This window comes from Mesoplodon mirus (assembly GCF_964341445.2).
Source record: "Mesoplodon mirus genome assembly, chromosome: 6".
Classification (NCBI taxonomy): domain Eukaryota; kingdom Metazoa; phylum Chordata; class Mammalia; order Artiodactyla; family Ziphiidae; genus Mesoplodon; species Mesoplodon mirus.
The window spans coordinates 41,878,800-41,904,729 of record NC_138982.1 but is presented as its reverse complement, the minus strand read 5'-3'; the positions used below and the strand labels follow the sequence as shown (position 1 = coordinate 41,904,729).

General features: G+C 39.3%; 1 protein-coding gene across 1 annotated transcript in view; it reads left to right on the top strand.

Annotated features, from left to right (window-relative positions):
* Window positions 1–25,930, top strand: part of TPRG1 (tumor protein p63 regulated 1) — a gene marked incomplete at its 3' end in the record, with an annotated part of 123,210 nt that overhangs the window by 14,255 nt on the left and 83,025 nt on the right. Inside the window, 2 exon segments of the mRNA XM_082624683.1 lie at window positions 24,002–24,115; window positions 24,117–24,176. Of these exon segments, the coding sequence (XP_082480809.1) occupies window positions 24,002–24,115; window positions 24,117–24,176 (174 nt within the window).

Below are 25,930 nucleotides of genomic sequence, written 5' to 3'. Positions count from 1 at the left end.
CAAAGCACTGAGCTGATCTCCCTGTGCCATGCAGCTGCTTCCCACTGGCTATCTATTTTACATTCGGTAGTGTATATATGTCTATGCCACTCTCTCACTTCGTCCCAGTTTACCCTTCCCCCTCCCTGTGTCCTCAAGTCCATTCTCTAAATCTGTATCTTTATTCCTGTCCCACCCCTAGGTTCTTCAGAATCTTTCTTTTTCCTTTTAGATTCCATATATATGTGTTAGCATATGGTATTTATTTTTCTCTTTATGACTTACTTCACTCTGTATGACAGATTCTAGGTCCATCCACCTCACTACAAAATAACTCAATTTCATTTCCTTTTATGGCTGAGTAATATCCCATTGTATATATGTGCAACATCTTCTTTATCCATTCATCTGTCAATGGACACTTAGGTTGCTTCCACGTCCTGGATATTGTAAATAGAGCTGCAATGAACATTGTGGTACATGACTCTTTTTGAATTATGGTTTTCTCAGGGTATATGCCCAGTAGTGGGATTGCTGGGTCATATGGTAGTTCTATTTTTAGTTTTTTAAGGAACCTCCATACTGTTCTCCATAGTGGCTGTGTCAATTTACATTCCCACCAACAGTGCAAGAGGGTTCCCTTTTCTCCACACCTCTCCAGCATTTATTGTTTGTAGATTTTTTGATGATGGTCATTCTGACTGGTGTGAGGTGATACCTTACTGTAGTTTTGATTTGCATTTCTCTAATGATTAGTGATGTTGAGCATCCTTTCATGTGTTTGTTGGCAATATGTATATCTTCCTTGGAGAAACATCTTTTTAGGTCTTCTACCCATTTTTGAATTGGTTTTTTGTGTTTTTGATATTGAGCTGCACGAGCTGTTTGTAAATTTTGGAGATAAATCCTTTGTCAGTTGCTTCATTTGCAGATTTTCTCCCATTCTGAGGGTTGTCTTTTTGCCTTGTTTGTGGTTTCCTTTGCTGTGCAAAAGCTTTTAAGGTCCCATTTATTTTTGTTTTCATTTTCATTTCTCTAGGAGGTGGGTCCAAAAGGATCTTGCTGTGATTTATGTCATTTAGCGTTCTGCCTATGTTTTCCTCTAAGAGTTTTATAGTGTCTGACCTTACATTTAGGTCTTTAATCCATTTTGAGTTTATTTTTGTGTATGGTGTTAGGGAGTGTTCTAATTTCATTCTTTTACATGTAGCTGGCCAGTTTTCCCAGCACCACTCATTGAAGAGGCTGTCTTTTCTCCATTGTATAGTTTTGCCTCCTTTATCAAAGACAATGTGACTGTATGTGCATGGGTTTATCTCTGGGCTTTCTATCCTGTTCCATTGATCTATATTTCTGTTTTTGTGCCAGTACCATACTTTCTTGATTACTGTAACTTTGTAGTATAGTCTGACGTCCGGGAGCCTGATTCCTCCAGCTCCGTTTTTCTTCCTCAAGATTGCTTTGGCTATTTGGGGTCTTTTTTGTTTCCATAAATATTGTGAAAGTTTTTCTTCTAGTTCTGTGAAAAATGCCATTGGTAGTTTGATAGGGATTGCATTGAATCTATAGATTGCTTTGGGTAGTATAGTCATTTTCACAATGTTGATTTTTCCAATCCACAAGCATGGTATATCTCTCCATCTGTTTGTACCATATTTAATTTCTTTCATCAATGTCTTATAGTTTTCTGCATACAGGTCTTTTGTCTCCTTAGGTAGGTTTATTCCTAGGTATTTTATTCTTTTTGTTGCAGTGGTAAATGGAAGTGTTTCCTTACTTTCTCTATCAGATTTTTCATCATTAGTGTATAGGAATGCCAGAGATTTCTGTGCATTAATTTTGTATCCTGCTACTCTACCAAATTCATTGATTAGCTCTAGTAGTTTTCTGGTAGCATCTTTAGGATTCTCCATGTATAGTATCATGTCATCTGCAAACAGTGACAGTTCTACTTCCTCTTTTCCAATTTGGATTCCTTTTATTTCTTTTTCTTCTCTGATTGCTGTGGCTACAACTTCCAAAACTATGTTGAATAATAGTAGTGAGAGTGGGCAACCTTGTCTTGTTCCTGACCTTAGTGGAAATGCTTTCAGTTTTTCACCATTGAGAATGATGTTGGCTGTGGGTTTGTCACATATAGCCTTTATTATGTTGAGGTAAGTTCCCTCTATGCCTACTTTCTGGAGGGTTTTTTATTATAAATGGGTGTTGAATTTTTTTGAAAGCTTTTTCTTCATCTATTGAGATGATCATATGGTTTTTCTTCTTCATTTCGTTAATATGGTTTATCACATTGATTGATTTGCGTATATTGAAGAATCCTTGCATTCCTGGAATAAACCCCACTTGATCATGGTGTATGATCCTTTTAATGTGGTGTTGGATTCTGTTTGCTAGTATTTTGTTGAGGATTTCTGCATGTATGTTCATCAGTGATACTGGCCTATAGTTTTGTCTTTTTGTGACACCTTCGTCTGGTTTTGGTATTAGGGTGATGGTAGCCTCATAGAATAAGTATGGGAGTGTTCCTCCTTCTGCTATATTTTGGAAGAGTTTGCAAAGGATAGGTGTTAGCTCTTCTCTAAATATTTGATAGAATTTGCCTGTAAAGCCATCTGGTCCTTGGCTTTTGTTTGTTGGAAGATTTTTAATCACAGTTTCAATTTCAGTGTTTGAGACTGGTCTGTTTATATTTTCTATTTCTTCCTGGTTCAGTCTCAGAAAGTTGTGCTTTTCTAAGAGTTTGTCCATTTCTTCCAGGTTGTCCATTTTATTGGCATATAGTTGCTTGTAGTAATCTCTCATGATACTTTGTGTTTCTGCAGTGTCAGTTGTTACATCTTCTTTTTCATTTCTAATTTTATTGATTTGAGTCTTCTCCCTTTTTTTCTTGATGAGTCTGGCTTATGGTTTCTTAATTTTGTTTATCTTCTCAAAGAACTAGCTTTTAGATTTATTGATCTTTTCTATTGTTTCCTTCATTTCTTTTTCATTTATTTCTGATCTGATCTTTATGAATTCTTTCCTTCTGCTAACTTTGAGTTTTTTTTGTTCTTCCTTCTCTAATCGCTTTATGTGTAAGTTTAGGTTGTTTATTTAAGATGTTTGTTGTTTCTTGAGGTAGGATGGTATTGCTATAAACTTCTCTCTTAGAACTGCTTTTGCTGCATCCCATAGGTTTTGGGTCATCGTGTTTTCATTGTCATTTGTTTCTAGGTATTTTTTTATTTCCTCTTTGATTTCTTCAGTGAGCTCTTGGTTATTAAGTAGTGTATTGTTTAGCCTCCATGTGTTTGTATTTGTTATAGATTTTTTCCTGTAATTGATATCTAGTCTCATAGTGTTGTGGTCAGAAAAGATACTTGATATGATTTCAATTTTCTTAAATTTACCAAGGCTTGATGTGTGACTCAAGATATGATCTATCCTGGAGAATGTTCCATGAGCACTTGAGAAGAAAATGTATTCTGTTGTTTTTGGATGGAATGTCCTATAAATATCAATTACATCCATCTTGTTTAATGTATCATTTAAAGCTTGTATTTCCTTATTTATTTTCATTTTGAATGATCTGTCCATTGGTGAAAGTGGGGTGTTAAAGTCCCCTACTATGAGTGTGTTACTGTCGATTCCCCCTTTTATGGCTGTTAGCATTTGCCTTATATATTGAGGTGCTCCTATGTTGGGTGCATAAATATTTACAATTGTTATATCTTCTTCTTGGATCGATCCCTTGATCATTATGTAGTGTCCTTCTTTTTCTCTTGTAATAGTCTTCATTTTAAAGTCTATTTTGTCTGATATGAGAATTGCTACTCCACCTTTCTTTTGATTTCCATTTGAATGGAATATTTTTTTCCATCCCCTCTCTTTCAGTCTGTATGTGTCCCTAGGTCTGAAGTGGGTCTCTTGTAGAAAGCATATATACGTGTCTTGTTTTTGTATCCATTCAGCCAGTCTATGTCTTTTGGTTGGAGCAGTTAATCCATTTTCATTTAAAGTAGTTATCAATATGTATGTTCCTATTTCTATTTTCTTAATTGTTTTGGGTTTGTTATTATAGGTCTTTTCCTTATCTTGTGTTTCCTGCTTAGAGAAGTTCCTTTAGCATTTGTTGTAAAGCTGGTTTGGTGGTGGTGAATTCTCTTAGCTTTTTCTTCTCTGTAAAGGTTTTAATTTCTCTGTCAAATCTGAATGAGATCCTTGCTGCGTAGAGTAATCTTGGTTGTAGGTTTTTCCCTTTCATCACTTTAAATATGTCCTGCCACTCTCTTCTGGCTTGCAGAGTTCCTGCTGAAAAATAAGCTGTTAACCTTATGGGGATTCCCTTGTATGTTATTTGTTGTTTTTCTCTTTCTGCTTTGAATATTTTTTCTTTGTATTTAATTTTTGATAGTTTGACTAATACGTGTCTTGGCGTGTTTCTCCTTGGATTTATCCTGGATTGGAGTCTCCACACTTCTTCGACTTGATTGACTGTTTCCTCTCCCATATTAGGGAAGTTTTCGACTGTAATCTCTTCAAATATATTCTCAGTCCCCCTTTTTTCTTCTTCTTCTTCTGGGACCCCTATAATTTGAATGTTGGTGTGTTTAATATTGTCCCAGAGGTCTCTGAGACTGTCCTCATTTTTTTTCATTCTTTTTTCTTTATTCTGCTCTGTGGTAGTTATTTTCATTATTTTGTCTTCCAGGTCATTATCTGTTTTTCTGCCTCAGTTATTCTGCTAATGATTCCTTCTAAAGAATTTTTAATTTCATTTATTGTGTTGTTCATCATTGTTTGTTTGCTCTTCAGTTCTTCTAGTTCCTTGTTAAGCATTTCTTGAATTTTCTCCATTCTATTTACAAGATTTTGGATCATCTTTACTATCATTATTCTGAATTCTTTTTCAGGTAGACTGCCTATTTCCTCTTCATTTGTTTGGTCTGATGGGTTTTTACCTTTCACCCCAAATAAATTTAAAACAAATGTAATATACTCAAAATGCCTCATCCTCTGATGATTTTACTTCACTTTGCTGTTATGTGTGCTCTGTGGGTTATTTTTGCCTATTCTATTTGTGTGGTGGAAATAATACACGACAGTGTGTTCCTGCCCCTGTCTACCAACTGGATGTTCAGTGATATCAGGTTGGTAGCTTGGAATTGGCCGCGGTGGCAGCAATTATCCCATGGAAATAAGCAAACTAGAGGTCAGAGTTTGATTTATTGTTTTGTTTATTGTCTAAACTTAAGAAAGTAATAGGGGGTATGTTAACAATGCAGGTTAAGTTTAAAAGTGAGTTGTGTCTGTGGCTATAATATTGTCATAGTACAAAAAAGTTGAGGAAATATTCTTCCAGAATTCAAAAACTATTATCCAATTCAGCAAAAAGTCACCTTTTTCATTGGTGAATGGATGAAGTCTGGACAGGTGGTTGAGGAAAGATGAATGCCAAGCAGAAGTTGCAAGGTTGCAGAGGGTCTGTGTTCTGGCTGGGGCAGAGGCCATTGGCTGTTCTCACATCAACCTGCTGACTCCCAGCCTAAGCTGGAAATTCGAAAAAGCCTCTTCTTCCTCTGTATCCCTCTAGTGCTCTCTACTGCAAAATCATAACATGAGGGCACACTTGAAAGCAGAAGTGCTTAAGAGAATCTGATGTTTATCATAGAGCATATACTGAAGTGTACATTAGGAACTGAGAAGCAATAAGCAGATAACTGACATAGCTGGGCTTTGTGGATCTTTGTGTTTAATCATCTAAGAGGAAAGAGTTCAGGGTAATGCTTGGGCTTTGGCCTGGCAAACTGATGGGCTGTCTGTGCCACAATTCTAAGTTAAGAAGGACATGGTAACTCTACCTTATTGAGAAACCACCATATGCCAAACATTGGCGGAGAAACTGTGCACACAGTGTCACTTAATCCTCCCAACAGTCTTGTCATTCACTTTTTACAGAACTTTTTGTATAAAGTTGTGGGGAAAAAATGTGTCTGAGGTGTCCATTGTGCCTCCTCATAGTCGTATTGAATAGATGGTTCTACATATGTGTACAGATGCCATCTCCATTTGTTTTCAAAAGGGACAGTAATCCTGACATATTTATATAGGCCCTCCTTCTATAGGTGCTAAGGGCATGAAATAACATTAAGTCAGTCAAAGCATTTTCCAAGGGATATCACCCAAACTAGTGCAGATTAACTTCTTTGAGATGTTCTAAATTTAGACAGATATATCATTCAGCAGATTAGAAAAATGAGTTTGAAGGCACTTGGGTAGCGAATACAAGGAGGATGGACAGACCAAAAGGAGAACTAGAGAGATGCTATCAGCTCCAGCAAGATCCCAGTTAGCTGAAACCATTAAGAATATCCTAAGATATTCTTAAAGTGTACCATATACACTAATATGTAGAAAATAGATAACTAATAAGAACCTGCTATATAAAAAATAAATAAGTAAAATAAAATTTAAAAATTCAAAAGAAAGAAAAAAAGAATACCATAAGGAGACCTCAAGTGAGACTCAGGCTTCCAGCCCAGCCCAGCCCATTTAGGAATTTTATAACTTTAGAGCTGTAAAGACAGGATGATGTTTATCTCCTCCTCGTACTGTCTTTCTTGGCCCTCTGGGAAAGGACTTTTACAATAAATAGTGCATACGCTTTTAGAAGTGATCCATTAAGCCAGTACCAAGGAGAACATCTTGACACTCTATGAAGTCTCAGAAAAGTGCAATACGATGGCAATGACGTGGCTCTTCAGTCAAATGTACTCAAGATGTCTTTGCCTGTGGTGGTTAAAGAGGTGGTAGGAGATGAGATCTTCCCTCCACACACATTAGTGTGAAGTGGTGGTGAGGGCTGTTGTTCTCATCCCCCTTATTCCTGAACGAGAGGACTTGCCTCTAGTGGCTGGGATCAAGTAACTCTTGCTCTTCATCTTCATGGCAAATACTTTCAGCATGTTTCATTGCCTACCTCTCCTGAAACCCACCTAGGTTTTTATCCTCAGACTTTGGTGAAATCTGACTAATTATCTGTGTCGGACATAAAGACAGTAGAATGAAAGTGAAGTCAAGGATGCAGCCTGGTGTCATGGAAAGAGTCCTGAATTTGGAATCAGAAGACTTGGGTTTGATTCCTGGCTCTGCTACTTATTATCAATGTAGCTAGGTGAACTTGAGTGGGCTTTCCATTTTGTTTTTTTAAATTAGTGAATTTGTTTTAATACAGTCTTTAATCCGTTAGAAATCCACTGCTCTTGAAAGAAGCACAGCTACTGTTAATTTTTGGTATATATCATTCCAGCTTTTCTCCATGCAATCTTCTGTCAAAGATTGTTAGAATATTAATAGATGACATTTATTGAGCACTTAAACTGTACCTTGCAATAAGTGCTTTCCACGCATTTACCATTATATTTGTATAATTTATATAATTTTGATGATCTCTAAATGGCATTTTTCTTAGGGTTTTTTCCGCATATTTTTTTGGTTATCTTGTAGTTTTTGTAAAGTATTAGACAATTACTTTTAAACTGTCAGTGGCTACACAAATGTAAAGGTTTATATTATCTTTTTAAAATTGAAGCACCAAGTAAGGAAGAGTTACCAGTGGGCCAGAGTAACATTCCACAATTGGAAAGAGAAATGAAAATATATAAGACATTCTCCACTTATTTTTTGATAAAAAATAGTAAGTAATATTCCTGTAGCACTTTATAGTTAAAAAATTACTCTTCTTCATTTATTCAATCTTCATAGCAATTGTCTGAGGCAGGAAACATGATCTCCAATTTACAGATGAGGAAATCAAAGCTCAGAAGAGTAACACATACAAAATAGATAAACAAAAAAGACCTACTGTATAGCACAGGGAACTATACTCAATATCTTGTAATAACCTATAATGGAAGAGAATGTAAAAAAAGAATATATATGTGTGTATATATATATATATATATATATATATATATATATTATATATATATATATATATATACACACACGTATGTATTGTATAACTAAATCACTTTACTGCACACCTGAAATTAACACATTATAAATCAACTATATTTCAATAAAAATTTTTGAGAAAGAAGAGTAACACAGCTCTAAAGTAGCAGAGACAGGGCTCCAATGCATTATGCTGCCCTGACTTTTGCTAAAATGGCCTTTTGCTACTGTGCCCAGATTCCATGTGTGCCCCTTATCAGATTGTAACCCAATGGTTAAACTCAGAATTCTGTTTCTTGGGCTTGGTGGGGTAAATGGAATTGTGCAGGGCATCTCTGCTTAATTTAGAATGATTTCCCAGAAGAAAGAACTATCCTAGATGTTTAAATAAAAAGAAAGTCATCCAGGAAGCGAAGCAATGCTGAGGCACAGGACACCAAATGATTTCCCAGGCACAGGGCACAGGTGGAGTTCAGTGATCCCCAAAGCAATGCCTGTGTTTGCTTTCACACCTGCACTTACATTTGATCCTCAAACAGACCCAGGGAAGAAGGCAAGAAGGAACTATTGGCTTTATTTTCTGGTTGAAGAAACCCAGAGATTAAACGACCTATCTAAGAGCAACCACTTATTAAGGGTCACAGGACAGCTTGACTTCTCGGGACCTCTCTCTCAGCCCAGGTGTCTTCTCACTGTACTGCTCTTGCTGCCTTTTGTGATTTTTTTTCATCTCCTGATGCAGCCATCACCACGGTTTAAATTGGTTAAATGATCTTTGTGCCTGTGTCTGCTTTCTTCATTGATTGTCTATTGCTTTCAGGGAGGAGGGCAGTGATTCGTTGGGCAGGTTCAGAGACATTTTCCTCTTTCCTCTCCAGATCTTTCTCGCCTTCTGTTGTCCATTTGACTTTATTTAGTCTTTTCCCAGAATCAAGTAAAAAGTCAGATACTTGTAGGGAATGGTGGCTGCCGTTGATGGGCTAAGGTCAATCATACTTTATCTTGTCACAGTATAATTAGGAATGCTGAACTACTTTTGGAGTGAAAAACACTGCTACTAATAATTTAAAATATAAAAACACAAATAAAACAAAAACCCCAAGTAAACTGAGGAATCAGGAATTGCTAAAAATTTTAGTCATGAATAATAAATATAATATGCAAATTAACAACCTGAAATGTATCTCCTACCCAACCCCACTCATTTTTGCATACTTTCATTTATTCTAGACTTTGCTACTCAAAGTGTGGTCTTGGAATCATCAGCAGCAGCATCACCTAGGAGCTTGTTAGCAATGCCGACCCTCAGGACCCACCCCAGTCATACTAAACCTGAGTCTGCATTTTCATAGGATCTCCAGTTGATTCCTATCATTAAAGTTTGAGAAGCACCGGTCTAGATCACTCTCATGCTCATGCTCTGAGGGTATCAGTGGATTCTCACTGCCTATGTACCCTTCTGTTGCATCTTTAAGACCCTCCATGTCATAGACCGAATTTACCTTTCCAACCTTATTTACCATTATGCCCTTTAACAAATTCTACCAGTCAAATTGAATTGCCTGCTGTTTCCCTAAAGTTCCTGACACAATACCTTGTCTTCATGATTGTACTCATCCAATTTGCTCTATTTGGTATGTTTTCTCTCCTTCCTGTTCATCCAGACCTTTCCTGTCCTTCAGGGACACTATGCCTATAAAGCCTTTCCATATTAATTCAACCAGAATCATCTTCTCTCCCTTCTCTGTGCTCACCTTATACAACATAATATAGTTCATTGTGCACATTGTGAGGAAAGCATTCCTTAAGTCAGGGCCTGATTTGGAGTCACCTTTGTCCAAGCCCATCTCGGCCCATCTCCCAGTACTTAGTACAGTGTCTGGCATTTGGTAGGGGCTCAGAACTGATCATGGACTTGACTTGCATCTAATTCTGATAGAGCCATCTATTGCTTGAAGCCCTTCACTGACACTAGCAGGGTCCATCCATTGAGTCCTGCCTCTATTACCCTGGGCCTTCAAGCAGCTCAAAGCCCAACGAGACTTCCTCCATCTTTGGGTGAAAGCACTCAGGCTGAAAATGCCTCAAATCTCTCAAGATGTTAATGACCTGTGGCAGGACTCTGGCAGCAACAAAAGCACCTCTGTTGCCAGAATCCATTTATACTGGGCGGGTGTTTTCGACAACCACTTAATTAAACACATTGCTTTTCTCTATAAATTCCTCCATGGCAACAGCCTCCTCCAGATAGCTAATGGTCCCTGAGTAACCTGAATTACAGGACAGTGAGGGCATTTAGATACTGCAGTCACAAATGTACTTGGAAGTGTTAGCTTTCCCAAGACTGCTATGAGTTAAGGAGGTGTCAGGAAGAGCCAAGAGGTGAAAAAAAGTCTGATGAAGCTAAATGCCCAGCTCCATCATTTATTAGCTATGTGACCTTGGTATGTAAGTCTCTTACATCCTCTGGGCCTCAGTTTTATCATTTATAAAATGGCTATGTAAAGAGGGATATTAATTTAAGAATTAAATTATTTAAAATATATACAATGCTTATACCAATTTTTGCCACATAGTATGTGCCACCTAAGAGTTTGCTTTTATAATGATAATAACTATTATTATTAATAATAATATTCACCCATTTATACAACCAGTTATATGTTTACTGAGCTCCTTACATAAGCCAGACTCTGCCCTAACTGAGGCAAATACAGAAACAAGTAAGACAAAATTTCTGTCTTCAAGGAACTCTCAGTCTTGTGGGGAGGGAGGACATGTAAAGAAGTCACAGCACAATATGATACTTGCTGATACACAGTCCTACAAATTATTCTGTGGGAGCTCAGAGCTCAGTGTGTCTGTATTGTTGACATAGGTCAAGGGAATGTCCAAGATTAAGGGAGGAAGAGAAATTTCCAAAAAATATATGATGGGAAAGAACATCTCAGGAAGAGGGAAGAATCTGCGCAGAGTAACTGAGACAGGTTCAGGGAACCACAGACAGTTCTCTGTGGCTGGATTAGTGAGAAAGAGTCAGAGAACTAGAAAGAAGTTGGAAAGGCAGAAAGGAACCAGAAAGGAAAGAATTTTGAACACCAGTCTAAGGAGCATGGATCAAATTTTTTTCTTGAGTCACAAATTGGAGATCCATAAGCCATTTCCACCCTGCTAAGTATTTTTCAAAATTTGAATTTGAATGTTTTTAGTTAAGGTATGTGCTTCCAGTTTGCCAACACCTTGTCACTTCCCATTGTCTTACACTGGCCCCTCTTCATTCCCTGATGCAGTGGTGTGTGTGCTCAGCTCTCCCCTCATGATGGCCAGCTGTGTGCATCTCTTCCAACTCCAGGTCCAGTGACCTCACCTTGGGATATTGAAATCAGTCATGACAGGAGAATTTATCAAGGAAACAAAATCAGGGCATCATCATTATCATTATTGTTACTTTAGAATATGTTTACCATTTATAGCACACCACTGCCTTTATGTTTCCTTCATGACCTCTATATAGGCATTGCTGTCTTGAGTTAAATAGGGTGTTGACATTATTAGAAAGGCAATAGATTCTGGAAATAATTGTGCCAAAATTTAAGCTTAGTCTTGGTTATTTAGGGGACTGCCAATGTGTGGTTTATTAAAGAAAACAAATAACACCTCAACCTTAATATTGAGGCTATCAACACATTTAGGTCACTACAGCTGTTATACAGACAACTATTATAGGCTCTTATGAATAAACCTGCTGCCTGATACACAAAGAGGAAATTGTCTCCATTCTATTGGGTCCCTAGGTTATCCCAAAATGCCCTGTTGTAGGGAAAGTAGGTTGGGTTTAGGAAGAGTAATCAATGTGAAGAGAAAAGAGCCTCTGCTTCCACTAGTATGTTCAATAGAAAGAACTACCAAGTTTAAGAATTGCTGTGGCTTCTGAAATGCTGTGCTATGTGAATTAGTAAAAGTGTAATCTTCTGAGCAAGGAAAATTACCAGGAAAATTGAGAGGAAACTCTATAATGATGAAAGGGTCAATCCTTTCATCCAAGAAGACAGAGAAATCTTAAATGTGTATACACCAAATAATAGAGCTGCAAAATTTTTGAAATGAAACTGATAGAACTGAAAGGAGAAATGGACAAATCCATGATTACAGTTGGAGAATTCAAGACCATTCTTTCAATAATTGATATAAAAAAATGGGCAAAAATTCAGCAAGGATTTAGAAGAACTTAACAACACTATGACCCAATCAGCATTTATAGGACTCTCTACCAAGTAACAGCAGAATACATGTTCTTTTCAAACACCCACAGAACAGATAGCAAGATCCACCATATCTTGCACTGCAAAGCAAACCTCACCAAATTTAAAAGAATTGAAATCATACAGGGTATGTTCTCTGATTACAGTGGAATCAAACAAGAAATCAATAATAGAAAGATAACAGAAAAATATCTAAATGCTTGGAAACAGAACAATATACTTCTAAATATGGGTAGATAATCCTGAGGTCAAAGAGAGAGTTTCAAAGAAATTAAAAAGTTCATTGAATGGAATACAAATAAAGATAAAACATATCCATAGCTGTATGGGATACAGCTAAAGTAGTCCTGAGAAAGAAATTTATAGCATTAAAGGAAAAGTGCTCAAATCAGTTGAAGAAACATCCTAAGTCAATAGTAGAAGCTTCAGCTTCAAGAAATTAGAAAAAGAAGAACAAATCCAAAGCTGAGAAGGAAAGAAGTAATAAAGATAAAAGTAAAGTTAATAAAAAACAAAAACAATAGGAAAAATTAAAGAAGCAAAAAGCTGGTTCTCTGAAAATTTCAATAAAGTTGACAAACTGCTAGCAAGGATGACCCCCCCCCAAAAAAGTCATAAATTACGAATATTAGGAATAAAACAGGGAATATCACACAGACCTGACAAACACCAGAGAGATAATGAGGAATTATAGCCAACAATTCTACACACATAAATTTGACAACTTAGATGAAATGAACCCTTTCCTCAGTACACACACCCAAGATGAAATAGATAATTTAAGTAGCCTTATAACAATTAGTAAATTAAATTTGTAACTAAAACCTTCCCCAGGGCTTCCCTGGTGGCGCGGTGGTTGAGAGTCTGCCTGCTGATGCAGGCGACACGGGTTTGTGCCCTGGTCTGGGAAGATCCCACATGCCGCGGAGCGGCTGGGCCCGTGAGCCATGGCTGCTGAGCCTGCACGTCCAGAGCCTGTGCTCCACAATGGGAGGGGCCACAGCAGTGAGGGGCCCGTGTCACACAAAAAAAAAACACCCAAAAAACAAAAAAACAAGACCTTCCCCCAAAGAAATATCTAGGCCTGGATGGTTCCACTGGAGGATTCTATTAAGCATTTAGAGAAGAATGAACACCAATTTACATAATCTTTTCCAGAAAATAGAAGAGAAAGGAATACTTCCCAGGTCATTCTATGAAGCCAGTATTAACTTGATACTAAATCCAGACAAAGACAGTACAAAAATAAAACTACAGACCAATACCCCTCATGAATATAGATTTAAAAATTCTTAACAAAACATTGGCAAATAAAATTCAACAATATAAAAAAATAATTATGTACCATGACCAAGTGGGGTTTATTCCAGTGATGCAAGGCTAGTTCAATATTAGAAAATTAATCAATGTAATCCACCATATTAACAGGCTAAAGAAGAAAAATCATATGATGAAATCAATATATGCAGAAAAAGCATTTGACAAAATTCAACATACCCATTCATGACAAAAACCCTCAGAAAATAACAGAGAGGAACCTTTTCAATTTGATAAAGAACATCTACATCAAACCTATAATTAACATCATGCTATTGGGAAAAGACAATGTTTTCTCCCTAAAATTGGGAACAAAGCAGGTGTCCACTCTCACTACCAATATTCATCATAGTCCTGGAAGTTCTAGCCAGTGTAACAAGGCAAGAAAAGTAAATAAAATGCATACAGGTCAAACAGCAAGGAATAAAAACTGTTCCTAATTGTAGATGGCATGATAGTCTATGTAGAAAATTCCAAGGAATCTACCAAAAAGTTTCCAGAACTATTAGATGAGTTTAACAAGTTTGCAGGGTACACGATAAACATACAAAAAATATTTTAGTAATAATTAAAAAAATCAGGGTTCCCTGGTGGCGCAGTGGTTGGGAGTCCGCCTGCTGATGCAGGGGACATGGGTTCGTGCCCCGGTCCAGGAAGATCCCACATGCCACGGAGCGGTTGGGCCCGTGAGCCATGGCTGCTGAGCCTGCGCGTCCGGAGCCTGTGCTCCGCAACGGGAGAGGCCACAATAGGGAGAGGCCCGCGTACCGCAAAAAAAAAAAAAAAAAAAAAATCAATTATATTTCTATACACTAGCATTGAGGAGGTAAAAACAAAAATATAATAACATTTATAATCACTCAAAAAAAGAAAAATATTTAAGTGTAAATCTAACAAAATATGTATAGGACTTACACACTGAAAGCTACAAACTGCTAAAGAAAGAAACAAAGATCTAAATCCCATGTTCATAGATTGGAAGAATCAATATAGTAAAGATGTCAATTTTCCACAAATTTGACATACAGGTTAAACATAATTCCTTTCAATCTCAGCAGGATTTTTGTAGGTATGGACAAAACTATTCTAAAATTTTTTTTCAGTTTGCCTGTTTTGTTTTTTTATTTTATTTTTAAAATATTTATTTATGGCTGTGTTGGGTCTTCGTTGCTGTATGCAGGCTTTCTCTAGTTGCAGTGCACAGGCTTCTCATTGCAGTGGCTTCTCTTGTTGTGGAGCATGGGCTTTAGGTGCGCGGGCTTTAGTAGTTGTGACATGCAGGATCAGTAGTTGTGGTTCACGGGCTCTAGAGCGCAGGCTCAGTAGTTGTAGCACAAGGGCTTAGGTGCTCCGTGGCATGTGGGATCTTCCTGGACCAGGGCTCAAACCTGTGTCCCCTGCATTGACAGGTGGACTCTTAACCACTGAGCCACCAGGGAAGTCACTATTCTAAAATTTTTATGGAAAGACAAAGGAATTAGAATAGTTAAAACAATTCTAAAAAAGAAGGATAAAGTGTTTCTCACTGGCAAATCCTATTTTCTACTATATAACTTCAGCCCCTGGCCAGAGCTGATTGGACAAAGGGGAGCTAATGGGTTAGCTGATGTAAGACTCAAAAAGACAACTCAGAGGAATGATTTGGGCTAACAAAATCCCTTATCTTGAGAGTCTGAACTAGGAGATTTAGGACAACAGAGGCCAGTTAGCTACGAGAGCAGATTCTGCAAACTCATGTATAGTCAGGACTAAGGAAACAGTAAGGTCACAGGCAAGGTGGAATTAAAGAGGAGCAAACACTGGCAGTAAGCAGAAGGCCACATCAGTCAAGAGGAAACAGATGAGATGCATGGAGGGATACACAGACATCATGAGAGAGACAACCCCTCCAGGGTGAATTTCATTCCTTGTGACTTTCTAGGTTTCCTAAATCCCAACTGTGCTATGGTTCCTGTTTGTAGATTTCTGTGGGATTCCTCAGAGTATTTTTATAACACATCTCCTCTTCTTGGACTTGCTTGATGTGGGCTGTGTCTTCTGTACCCAAGGAGGTGTAACTAACACAGTACAATAAGCAAATATCTCTCCCACTTAAAAGAATAAAACAAGGGAGGTGGCAAGATGTGAGCATTTGTTGTATCCCATCCCTCTGTTCTTCCCTCTCTGTCGCCTCCTCAAAATTAGTCCTTGTTCTCCTGCCGCTTCTTTGGCTTCTGATCAAGTGAATCCCCTAAAGTGAATTTGGGGGAGGCGGGGAGGAGAGAGCCCCTCGGGGGTGGGCCTCTTATCAGTGCCTGGTGTGCCCAGTAGCTATGCAACAGCTATTTAGTTGTTTTGTGGGAAAGAGAGAAGGATGGGGTGTGCCCAGAGTCTTCTTTTTTGGTAGCTTTTAAAATATCCGCTTACTGATGGTACTGTGGTGGGGAGAGCACAAATGCCTGCTGCACAGGGAAGATATGTGGGAGAAGCCGCTAGATGGAATGTATATGGCCTGGGCTGGGGGGGTCACAAGTGCTGGATGCTCACCATGGCTCTGTCATTGGTACTAGATGCATGTTACTTTATTAAGACTTGGTTCCTCCACCTGTGAAGTGGGGATAATAACCATGTAATGTGAAAACATTCTCAAATTGCAAAGAAATTGTGGTTATTTCGGCACGAGATGTGGCTTCTGCTTAAATCTCCTTCCACTCTCCTCGTTCCTTTTGCTTTGGTCACGCTGGCTTCCTTGCTGTTTCATAAAATGTGATGGATCCCATCTTGTGGACTTTGTTTTCCAGGGGGAAAATTGACCATTGTCTTTTTCTTCACTCAACTGGAGCAATATGAAATTTCATGGTAGGACTTCTCTTACTCAGGCAAAAAGTAGTTCTGTGGATACAAAAGTGGATGTTTCCAGGTTCATCCTTGTCCATATTTTACGGGGACACTTTGCCCTATACTGAGTGGTACATGTTAAAGACGTGTTGGAGAAGTGAATAAATATTCCTGAGGCCTTTTTAGTGTACCTCCAGAGAATCATCTGTACTTTGCAACTTGTGCTTTTCCAACACTGAGATCTTCACCAAACAGCAGGAAATGAAAAGCTGATAAGAGACTTTTCTTTAAGGACATCAAATAGATACCTAGGGTTCCTTTTCCTCAGCCCTGTGGGCAATGGGCTGGGAATCCAGACACCTGAGTCTGTGGACTTGTGTTCTCATTATCCAGTCTCATCATCATACCCATTAACTCTTCCTTAGTTGATTTCACCTCACATCTTAGAGAACTGTGTATTCCTTAAGAGTTGAATGGTTTTCTCAGTATTCCCAGTAGCTAAGTGCAGGGCCAGGTACATGGCTGGCTGCATGGGGTAGTGGGAAAAAAATGAACCACAGGAAGTCAAGTCAGGGGACGGGAACAGGGAAGGTTTGTGGACATCGGGTTTTTATTAGAATACTGTGTTTACTTGGAGGGTCCCCTATTTTAAACACATTGGAGAGGCCCAGGGAGAGATTAACCAAATGATTGAAAGAATTGCATGTGGGTTATTTAGCTAAAGGTTTTATAAGACTTCACTTAACTCAGGGGGAGGCAAATTGCTTTGCTTCAATGCCATGCATTTTTCATCTGTTTGTGTTTGAATTGCAAACCCAAACTGGATTCTCTTCAGGGCCTGGAACCCAGTGGGTGCTCAGGGAATATGTGTGGAATGAATGATTCAGTGTTTTCCTCCTGAGTCCTGATTCCTGGCTATAGCCAAGAAGCTGTCTTCCTCTTTCAAGGGCTGGTTATTCTAAGAGGCTAGAGGGGCACAGGAAAGAAGATTGATTTGTAAATCAGGTATAATCACTCTATTCAATATCGGGGCGATGTCTTAGTGGTGTGTGTGTGTGTGTGTGTGTGTGTTTGTGTGTGTGTGTGTATTCATGCACATGTACATGCATGTGTGTGCATATTTGGGGGAATAATATTAGAAGAAAATATTTGGGGGAGAAAAATCATTTCCAAACCCTAAACTGATTTGACATGGACTTAAAAGAGCAACTGAGAGTATTGTTAGGAGTAGGGCTGGGGCAACTGGCAAAGCATTTGGGATGGTTTGAGTAATGGGGTGGGGGTCCTGGAAACTTGCTCAGATGGGTCCCACCTGTCATTGGTGGTTCGCTGTTGCCCTCTGCTGGCCAAACTGTTGTAGTACCAGGAAACTGCAAATCTGGAGCAACTAGGTTCCCTGTTTCCACCAGGAGGTCTAGGCCCCTTCCCCATCAAAGAGGGGAAATGCAACTACTGCTGAGGAACAGCAGTGGTAGGAGAATGTAGCAAATTCTCTGCCAGGAGAGACAGGCTCTCATCACTGTGGGGATGAATTTTATGATTCTAATTTTTTATTCCATGCTCTGTTCTTTTACTAAGACCTTGCTCTCTCTTTGACTCTGGGCTGGGCACAGTGAGGAGACCCAGATAAGGCTCCATCACTGTCTCTACACCATAGGGTCTTCCATCATGTGTGCAGGGAACGGAAGGACAAGTATAGAAAATTGTGACTAAGGCCACAACTGAAACCTTGATAAAGGCTGTGTGTGTATTTAAAGGAAAGAGAGATGGTATCGACTTGGGGGCAAGGGAGGTGAGGGGAAGGTGCCATTAAACAGATAGCATTTAAGCTGGGAACCTGAAGGATAGGTGATTTTTTTAATTTAAAAAATATCTCTTTTGGGCTTCCCTGGTGGTGCAGTGGTTGAGAGTCCGCCTGCCGATGCAGGGGACACGGGTTCGTGCCCTGGTCTGGGAAGATCCCACATGCCGCGGAGCGGCTGGGCCCGTGAGCCATGGCCGCTGAGCCTGCGCATCCGGAGCCTGTGTTCTGCAATGGAAGAGGCCACAACAGTGAGAGGCCCGCGTACCGCAAAAAAAAAAAAAAAAAAAAAAAATAATAATAATAATAATAATAATAAAATATATATATATATATATCTTTTAATATTACTCAGCCATAAAAATGAATGAATTCACACCATTTGCAGCAACATGGGTGGACCTAGAGATTATCATACTAAGCAAGCAAAGGCAAATATCATATGATATAACTTATATGTGGAATCTAAAAAAAAAAAAAAGATGCAAATGAACTTATTTACAAAACGGAAATAGACTCACAGACATAGAAAACAAACTTATGGCTACCAAAGGGGATAGTGGGAAGGGGATAAATTAGGAGTTTGGGGTTAAAGTACACACACTTCCATATATAAAATGAATAGCTCACAGGGACCTGTTGTATAGCACAGGGAACTATACTCAATATCTTGTGGTAACCTGTGAAGGAGGAGAATGTAAAAAAAATAATATATATATTTATATATGCGTGTATGGCTGAATCACTTTGCTGGATATCTGAAACTAGCACAACATTGTAAATCAACTGTATTTCAATAAAAAATTTAAAAGATATATCTCTTTTATCATAAAAGTAGAAAGTTTATCATAAAAGATTAAACTTTGGCTAATAAAAGCATGAGAACAAATGAAAGTCACTTGAAATCCCATCACTCAGATATAATCAGTGTTAATATTTTGATCTATATATTTTGCTGTTGTTACAAAATTGGAAGTACACTGAAGGTACCATTTTGTATCCTGCTCTTTATCACTCTTTTGGTATGAACATTTTCCCAATGTTGCTTTTTTTTTTTTTTGAAAATGTGCTATTTTATGGGGGAGTATTTCATTGTGTACAACTGTGGATAGGATTCTTCAAGCAGCATGAGGCAAAGCATATAGTTTGCACTGCACAAGAATTGTTAATTCTTTACCAATTCATTTCAGAAATATTTTTTGGACACTTACTACTGTGGTGACACAATGCTAAGAACTGACTCTTTGTGATGTTTACAGTATAGGAGAGAAGACTGATATGAATTAGGTAATCACAGAAATAACTATAAAATTGCATCTGGGAGAAGTGCTGTGAAGGAGAGATGTGAAGTTCTATGAAAGTATATATTAGAAAGAAGAGAAGTAGTCATGGAATTCTGGGAAAACTTTCCAGAGTAAGGAGTAATTGAGCTCAGCACTATAGGAGTTAATTAAGTAAAGAAGATCAAGAAGAACATGACCGGCAGAGGGAACAGCACGTGCAAAGTCTCTTCAGCAGGAGTGGGCATTGTTGAGTCCAAGAAACTGAAAGAAGATCAAAGAGAAGGGAGTGCAGAGGCCTGAAATGTCATTGAAGAAATAGGTAAAGCCTGACTCTACAGAGCCTCTTAGACCAGGTGAAAATTCTCATTTCTTGTAAGAGCTATAGGGAACTGTTGAAGTGTTTGAAGCCAGGCTTGGGAGGTAAAGGACAGACAGATTTGTTTTTATTTATTTATTTATTTATTTACTTTTGGCTGTGTTGGGTCTTGGTTGCTGCATGAGGGCTTTTTCTAGTTGTGGCGAGCGGGGGCTACCCTTCGTTGCGGTGCACGGGCTTCTCATTGCAGTGGCTTCTCTTGTTGTGGAGCACGGGCTCTAGGTGTGTGGGCTCCAGTAGTTGCAGCATGTGGGCTCAGTAGTTGTGGCTCGCGGGCTCTAGAATGCAGGCTCAGTCCTTGTGGTGCATGGGCTTAGTTGCTCTGCGGTATGTGGGATCTTCCTGGACCAAGGCTCAAACCTGTGTGCCCCACATTGTCAGGTGGATTCCTAACCACTGCACCACCAGGGAAGCCCCAGGTTTGTTTTTAAAAAGGTCTACCTCATTGCAGTATGGTATGAGGCTGGGAGGGAACTAAAGTATATGTAGATAAACCAGGTCCAGGTGACTAGTTGCTCAAGCCCAGTGAGAAGGGGACTGCAAGAGTCCAGGCAGGAGCTGTGGGAAGACTGGATTAAGATAGTGAAAGTCGAGTTGGAGAGAAGTGGATGGTTTTGAGAGATGTCTGGGTAGTAGAATGTTTAGGACTCGTCATGTGAGGTGAAGAAATAGGATATGCCCCGAAAGAGTCCTAAGTCTCTAGCATACCTAACTGGATGGAAGAAGGGTATTCCCCCAAGATAGGAACACTGGAAGAGTGAAAGTTTGGAGGGGACAGTCATAGATGTTTGCTTTGTTTCCCAGAGAGAACAATTTCAGGAGTGCTGTAGATCATCACTTCAGCTCCTTGCAGAGATAGCTCCTACCACACTTGCACACCACACTGAAGGGTCCTCTATTTGGGGGTGAGTGGTCCCATGGAGAAAGCCAACACTATGCCTGGATTTGCTGTCTCCATACTTATTTCAGGGCCTTGAACTACTACTTGCTAGGTGTAAAGCATTGGGCAAGTCATTTTAAGGGTCTCTGGACCTTAGTTTCTTATCTTTAAAATGAGGGTAGTAGCTTTTAGTCCAAAAGATTGTTGGGAGAATTAAACAAAAGCATTGATATTCAAGAGCTTTGTGAATGTCCATGGACTGCACAAACACAATATGTGATTGTTATTCCTACTCCTATATTTGTTCTGAATATTACTGCCAAACTTATATTAATATTAGGGATATAAAATTCAATGTTTTCTCCAAGGGTTCTCTGGGAAAAAGGTGTGATTGAAGTCTAAATAAATAAATATACCACCCAGAAGCTAGAGATGGTGGCCCCAAACTATGTATAAGCCTGTGTGTTTACTTGGATTCAGACTTTTCCGACATGTAAATTATGCAGAGTCTGTGTCACAGCAGAGCACTCTGTTCCTAAAAAGAACTCTCTCTCTCTCTTTTTTTTTTTCCTGAATCCATCCTCTACCTTTTAAAATAAATCTCATTATGGAGTGCTGACATTTTCAGTAAAACCATTAAACTAAAATCTGAGGATTTTTTTAGACTAAAAACAAGTCTGGTTTATTAGGCAGCAGCTTATAACTTGCTGCTAAGTAGATACAATCTATTTAGAGAAATTTATGTAGATATCCGATAAAACATTTCAGAATCCTCATCTCTTTCTGACTAAGATGGAGAATGTTAAACAGATTATCAAGAATTCTCTCTTTCTCTTGGTGGAGTAGAAGTTGACTATTGCAGCATTCTTAGAGTGGATGGAAACCATAGGACCAAGATTTAAACCAGATCTCTTGACCCTACATCACTAACACTACTACCATATTCTAGCTGAGTGACTTTCAATGTGACTTTCTTCAAAGGGTGGTGGGGAGATGTAGAGCTAATACTTGTACATGCATAATGGCTGGCATATAATAAGGCATGATCTCATCTTTCTTTCCTTCCTTCTGTTTCTCCCTATTTCTTCCTCCTTCATCTCCCTTTTTCTCTCCTTTACGTCTCCTCCTGTTCCTCTTCCTATTGATTAAACTTACAATTTTGTCTCGCCTGTCTTTAGACTACATTGAGGAATGGCACATATTGGGGTTACCCAAGGTCACTTAGTCACTTAGGTCCCTGACAATGATAATAACAATGATAATAACAGCTCATTTACAAACCACCGATTGAGAATCATGTCCCTTAATCCTCTCCCCAAACTTAGGAGATGAGTACTGTCTCCGTTTCACAGGTAAGGAACGTAAGCTACAGACAGGCTCAATAGACAATCTTACAGAGTTAGTTAGCTGGAAGTTTTCATCCCCATACTCACCCAACCCAAAGGCCTCCAAAATGATTATGATTGGCACTCCTTTACCACTCAACAGATATTTATTTGGAGCAGGCTCTTCAACAGGAACAGAGTAAACAGCCGCGCAGACACAGTCACAGCCCTCATGGAACACACACACACACAGACACAGACACACACACACATAGGGATGATCCTCAGATGACACTCGCTGGCATTGCCCTACCCTCTGTACTTTGGTGTCCATTCTGATTTGTCAGTGTTCATGTGGTACCAGTTACTAAACTTTTAACATATTGTTCCTTCTTACAAACTATGAGAAGTGCTGAAAATGGAAAAGGATCAGAAAGCTTTGAGAAAATGTAATAGGGGGACAGTTTATATAGGAGTTTAAGAAATCTTCTTTGAATGAGGCATTTGAACCATGACTTGAACAATGAGTTTTCTCAGCCTGCTGTGAGATGGTGCTGGGCAGAGGCCAGACCATACAGGGACCTGTAGTCCATGTTATGTAACTTAGATTTGATTCTGAAATCAAAAAGATGTCATTTAATAGAGTGAACAGGGGAGTCACATCATTCCTTTTGTATTTGAAGAATAGCACTCTGGTTACTATGTGAGAATGGATGGGAGCAGGGTGCCCAGTCCTAATCTTACATTAGATTGATTCTGTGTAGTGGGGATTCAGATACGAATCAGTCACAGATCATCCTTTTCTGTCTCTTAGGGAAGACAAAACACGTACTGAAACAGTTATCATACAAGTCATGCAGTGCTATATACAAAGGCTGTAGCAGACAGACAGCAAAAGCACTGAGAGTGAGAATTTCAGACCATGCTCACTTTCTTTTAACCAGAAGCCATTGCTTCTGGTTGTCTCTGTTCTCTCTGTTGCAGAGATTCTTAACCCTCAGAATTTTCCATGCATACCCTGAAAGGCTCTGAAATCTGAAGCAAATCAATTCAGTAAACACTTATCCAGTGTCTGCTTTGTCTTTGGCTTGTAAGAATCTCACTTCACTTGTTTCACTGTATTTCTACCATAAGAAAATGATAGAATGAGCTTGAAATAGTGGTAGCTTGGGTGGAGGTCACTGGACCTATATTCAAGTCTCCATTTTATCTTCAGTCAGCAATGCGACCTTTGGAGATTAGCATAAACTAATGCTTAGTGAGTCATCCAGATTGAGTTAGAACAAAGATTATTTTTGGTGTGCTTTGAGGAAGGTGAGCTCCATGAAAGTTTTCTAGAGAACTGGGAAGACACGGAGGAGCATGAATCAGTTGACTGCCAGCGTGATACAATCTTGCTATTCCCCTAAAGGATCCTGTCAAGGCTAATCATCTCTGAGCTCTGTGGCCATAAAACCTCTCCCTGTGGACTTCCCTGGTGGCGCAGTGGTTAAGAATCCACCTGCCAATGCAGGGAACACAGGTTCGAGCCCTGGTCCGGGAAGATCCCACATGCCATGGAGCAACTAAGCCTGTGTGCCACAACTACTGAGCCTGCGTTCTAGAATCCACGAGACACAACTGCTGAGCCCGCATGCTGCAACTACTGAAGCCCGCGTGTCTAGAGCCTGTGCTCCGCAACAAGGGAAGCCACCACAATGAGAAGCCTGTGCACCGCAACAAAGAGTAGCCCCGCTCGCTGCAACTAGAGAAAGCCCACGCACAGCAACCAAGACCAAACACAGCCAAAAAAACCAAAAACCAAAAAACAATACCTTTCCCTGTGATCCTCCACCTCCCTCCTCCCTTAGTCATGGGACCAGAATGAGAGAAAAGGGATGTCATTCTTCAGCTTCTCTTTCTTCTGAGGTGATCAAACCTCATTATTTTCTGTGTCAGCAGATACATTTCAGACAATTCCATTATTTTCAACTTGGAAAGATTATGCAAACGACTTTTCTTCTCTGTGGTGTTTTTTTCACGGGATAGACTGCTGGAACAATGAGAAGGAGAGGATTTTGCTGGTCACAGACAGGATTCTCTTGATCTGCAAATACGACTTCATCATGCTCAGCTGTGTGCAGTTGCAATGGATTCCCGAGTGCTGTCTATCGCATCTGCCTGGGCAAGTTTTCCTTCCCTACAATGTCACTGGACAAGTGAGTATGATGTCTTAGACTCAGGAAAATGGTGCAGTGGGTGTGGGGCAGGCAGGGGAAACAATCACCAAGTTCAGTTCAGTGCTGTATGCTGGGAGAATCCAGGGGAGAACAGTGACGCTGTGGCTGAATTCATCAAACAATCCTTGAGTTTCCACTCTACGTCAGACACCAGGGATACAATTTTAAGTACATTTGTACTTTCATATGAGTACCTGACAAGTCAGTGGTTGAATGTAAAGTGGAAAGAGCTGTGGGGACATGGAGGAAACGGTTTTAACCTAATTCCTGTGGCAGAGATCAGAGAAGCTTTCCAGGAGAAGAGCTTGAGCCAATATTTGACATGGGGTAGGAGTCAGCCGAAGAAGAACAAAAGCTTAAGAATATTCCAAGCAGAAGGAAGAGAGAACAACCAAAGGAATGAAGGTGGGAAAAAGTTCTGTAGAGTAAACACCATATAGTACCACTCCCATCTGTGATGTAAGCCTGAATACCCCCCTGTCTCCTAAGAGTGCTGTCACCTGCAAAATACCCAGCACTTTTAATTAAGGCAGTCTGGTTCTAGACACCTTGGTGCCTTTATTCGTGACATTTTAACCCGTGGCTTCTAGCCCCAAGCAGTTAACCATTTCTACCCTTCCTTGCTGTACAATGTTCCTGCAACTTTTTCTACAAAGGTAATGCCTTCCACACAGGGTCAACCAGGTCTGAAACATTCCAGGGAGAGGTGCAGCCAAATACACCAGTGTGGCTTTATAACAGCAACCACTGGAGGACCTTGTTCTTGAGGTCCTGCTGCCATCCTCACCCCCAGCAGCTGTCAATTGCCTTTGGGAATTGAAATTATTCTACAAAGCTTAATGAACAGAACCCAAGATGGCTAATAAGACTTCTTGAAAGAAGTCTCTTTGGGATCTTTCCTGGAAGCTTAGTGGAGGAGGGGACATCACCTCTCTCGGAGAGGTTGACAGTTACCAAGAGACCTGGTGAGGTCTATAGAGGAGGGTTGCTGAACTGAGCAAATTCTTGTTATGGTCTCAGGAGGAACTGACTTTCTTCAACATTTTAAATCTAAGCTGGAGGACAGCTTCCTTCCTCTGAACCTCTGAATGTGAACTCTTCCCGTGGAACTGTGAGCTCTTTCAGGGCAGGTACCTTTTGTTGTTGTCATTCTTTAAGCACCTGGCTGAAAAATCTTTCTAAAATACTGAAAAAAGTATAGACCGATCAAGTGATTGGGTTTCCTTACATAAAGCATATCATATCAGAGACCTATTTCTTATTTGCTCTTTTCATGGATGCTAGAAATGATTGATTTTGTTCACTGACTTTTTGAACTGGTGGATTTTTCAATAATATAGGCACGTGGTAAACGTCTATTTAAACATCGCAGAAATTTATTTATTGTCAGGATATCTCTCCTAACCCAGACTTTCAGTTTTCCAGAATTATTTTCATAGGTGCTAGTTAGCAGTTTCATGTGTTTTATTCTTTTTTTTGAGAAATAATCTGCAAATATATAAGAATAAAAATGTCTTTGTATGTATATGTGTGGGTTTACACATATTTGTAATATTGATATACACATACATTTATCACAAATTATTTTATCCAGTGGGTACACATACCATAAAATGTCCTGCCTCAAGCTATTTTACCCAAAAATATACCTTGGAGACTTTATTATGTAGTCATGGAAAGATTAACTTCAGTCTTTTTAATAGTGCAGAATATTCCATTTCAAGTCTAATCTA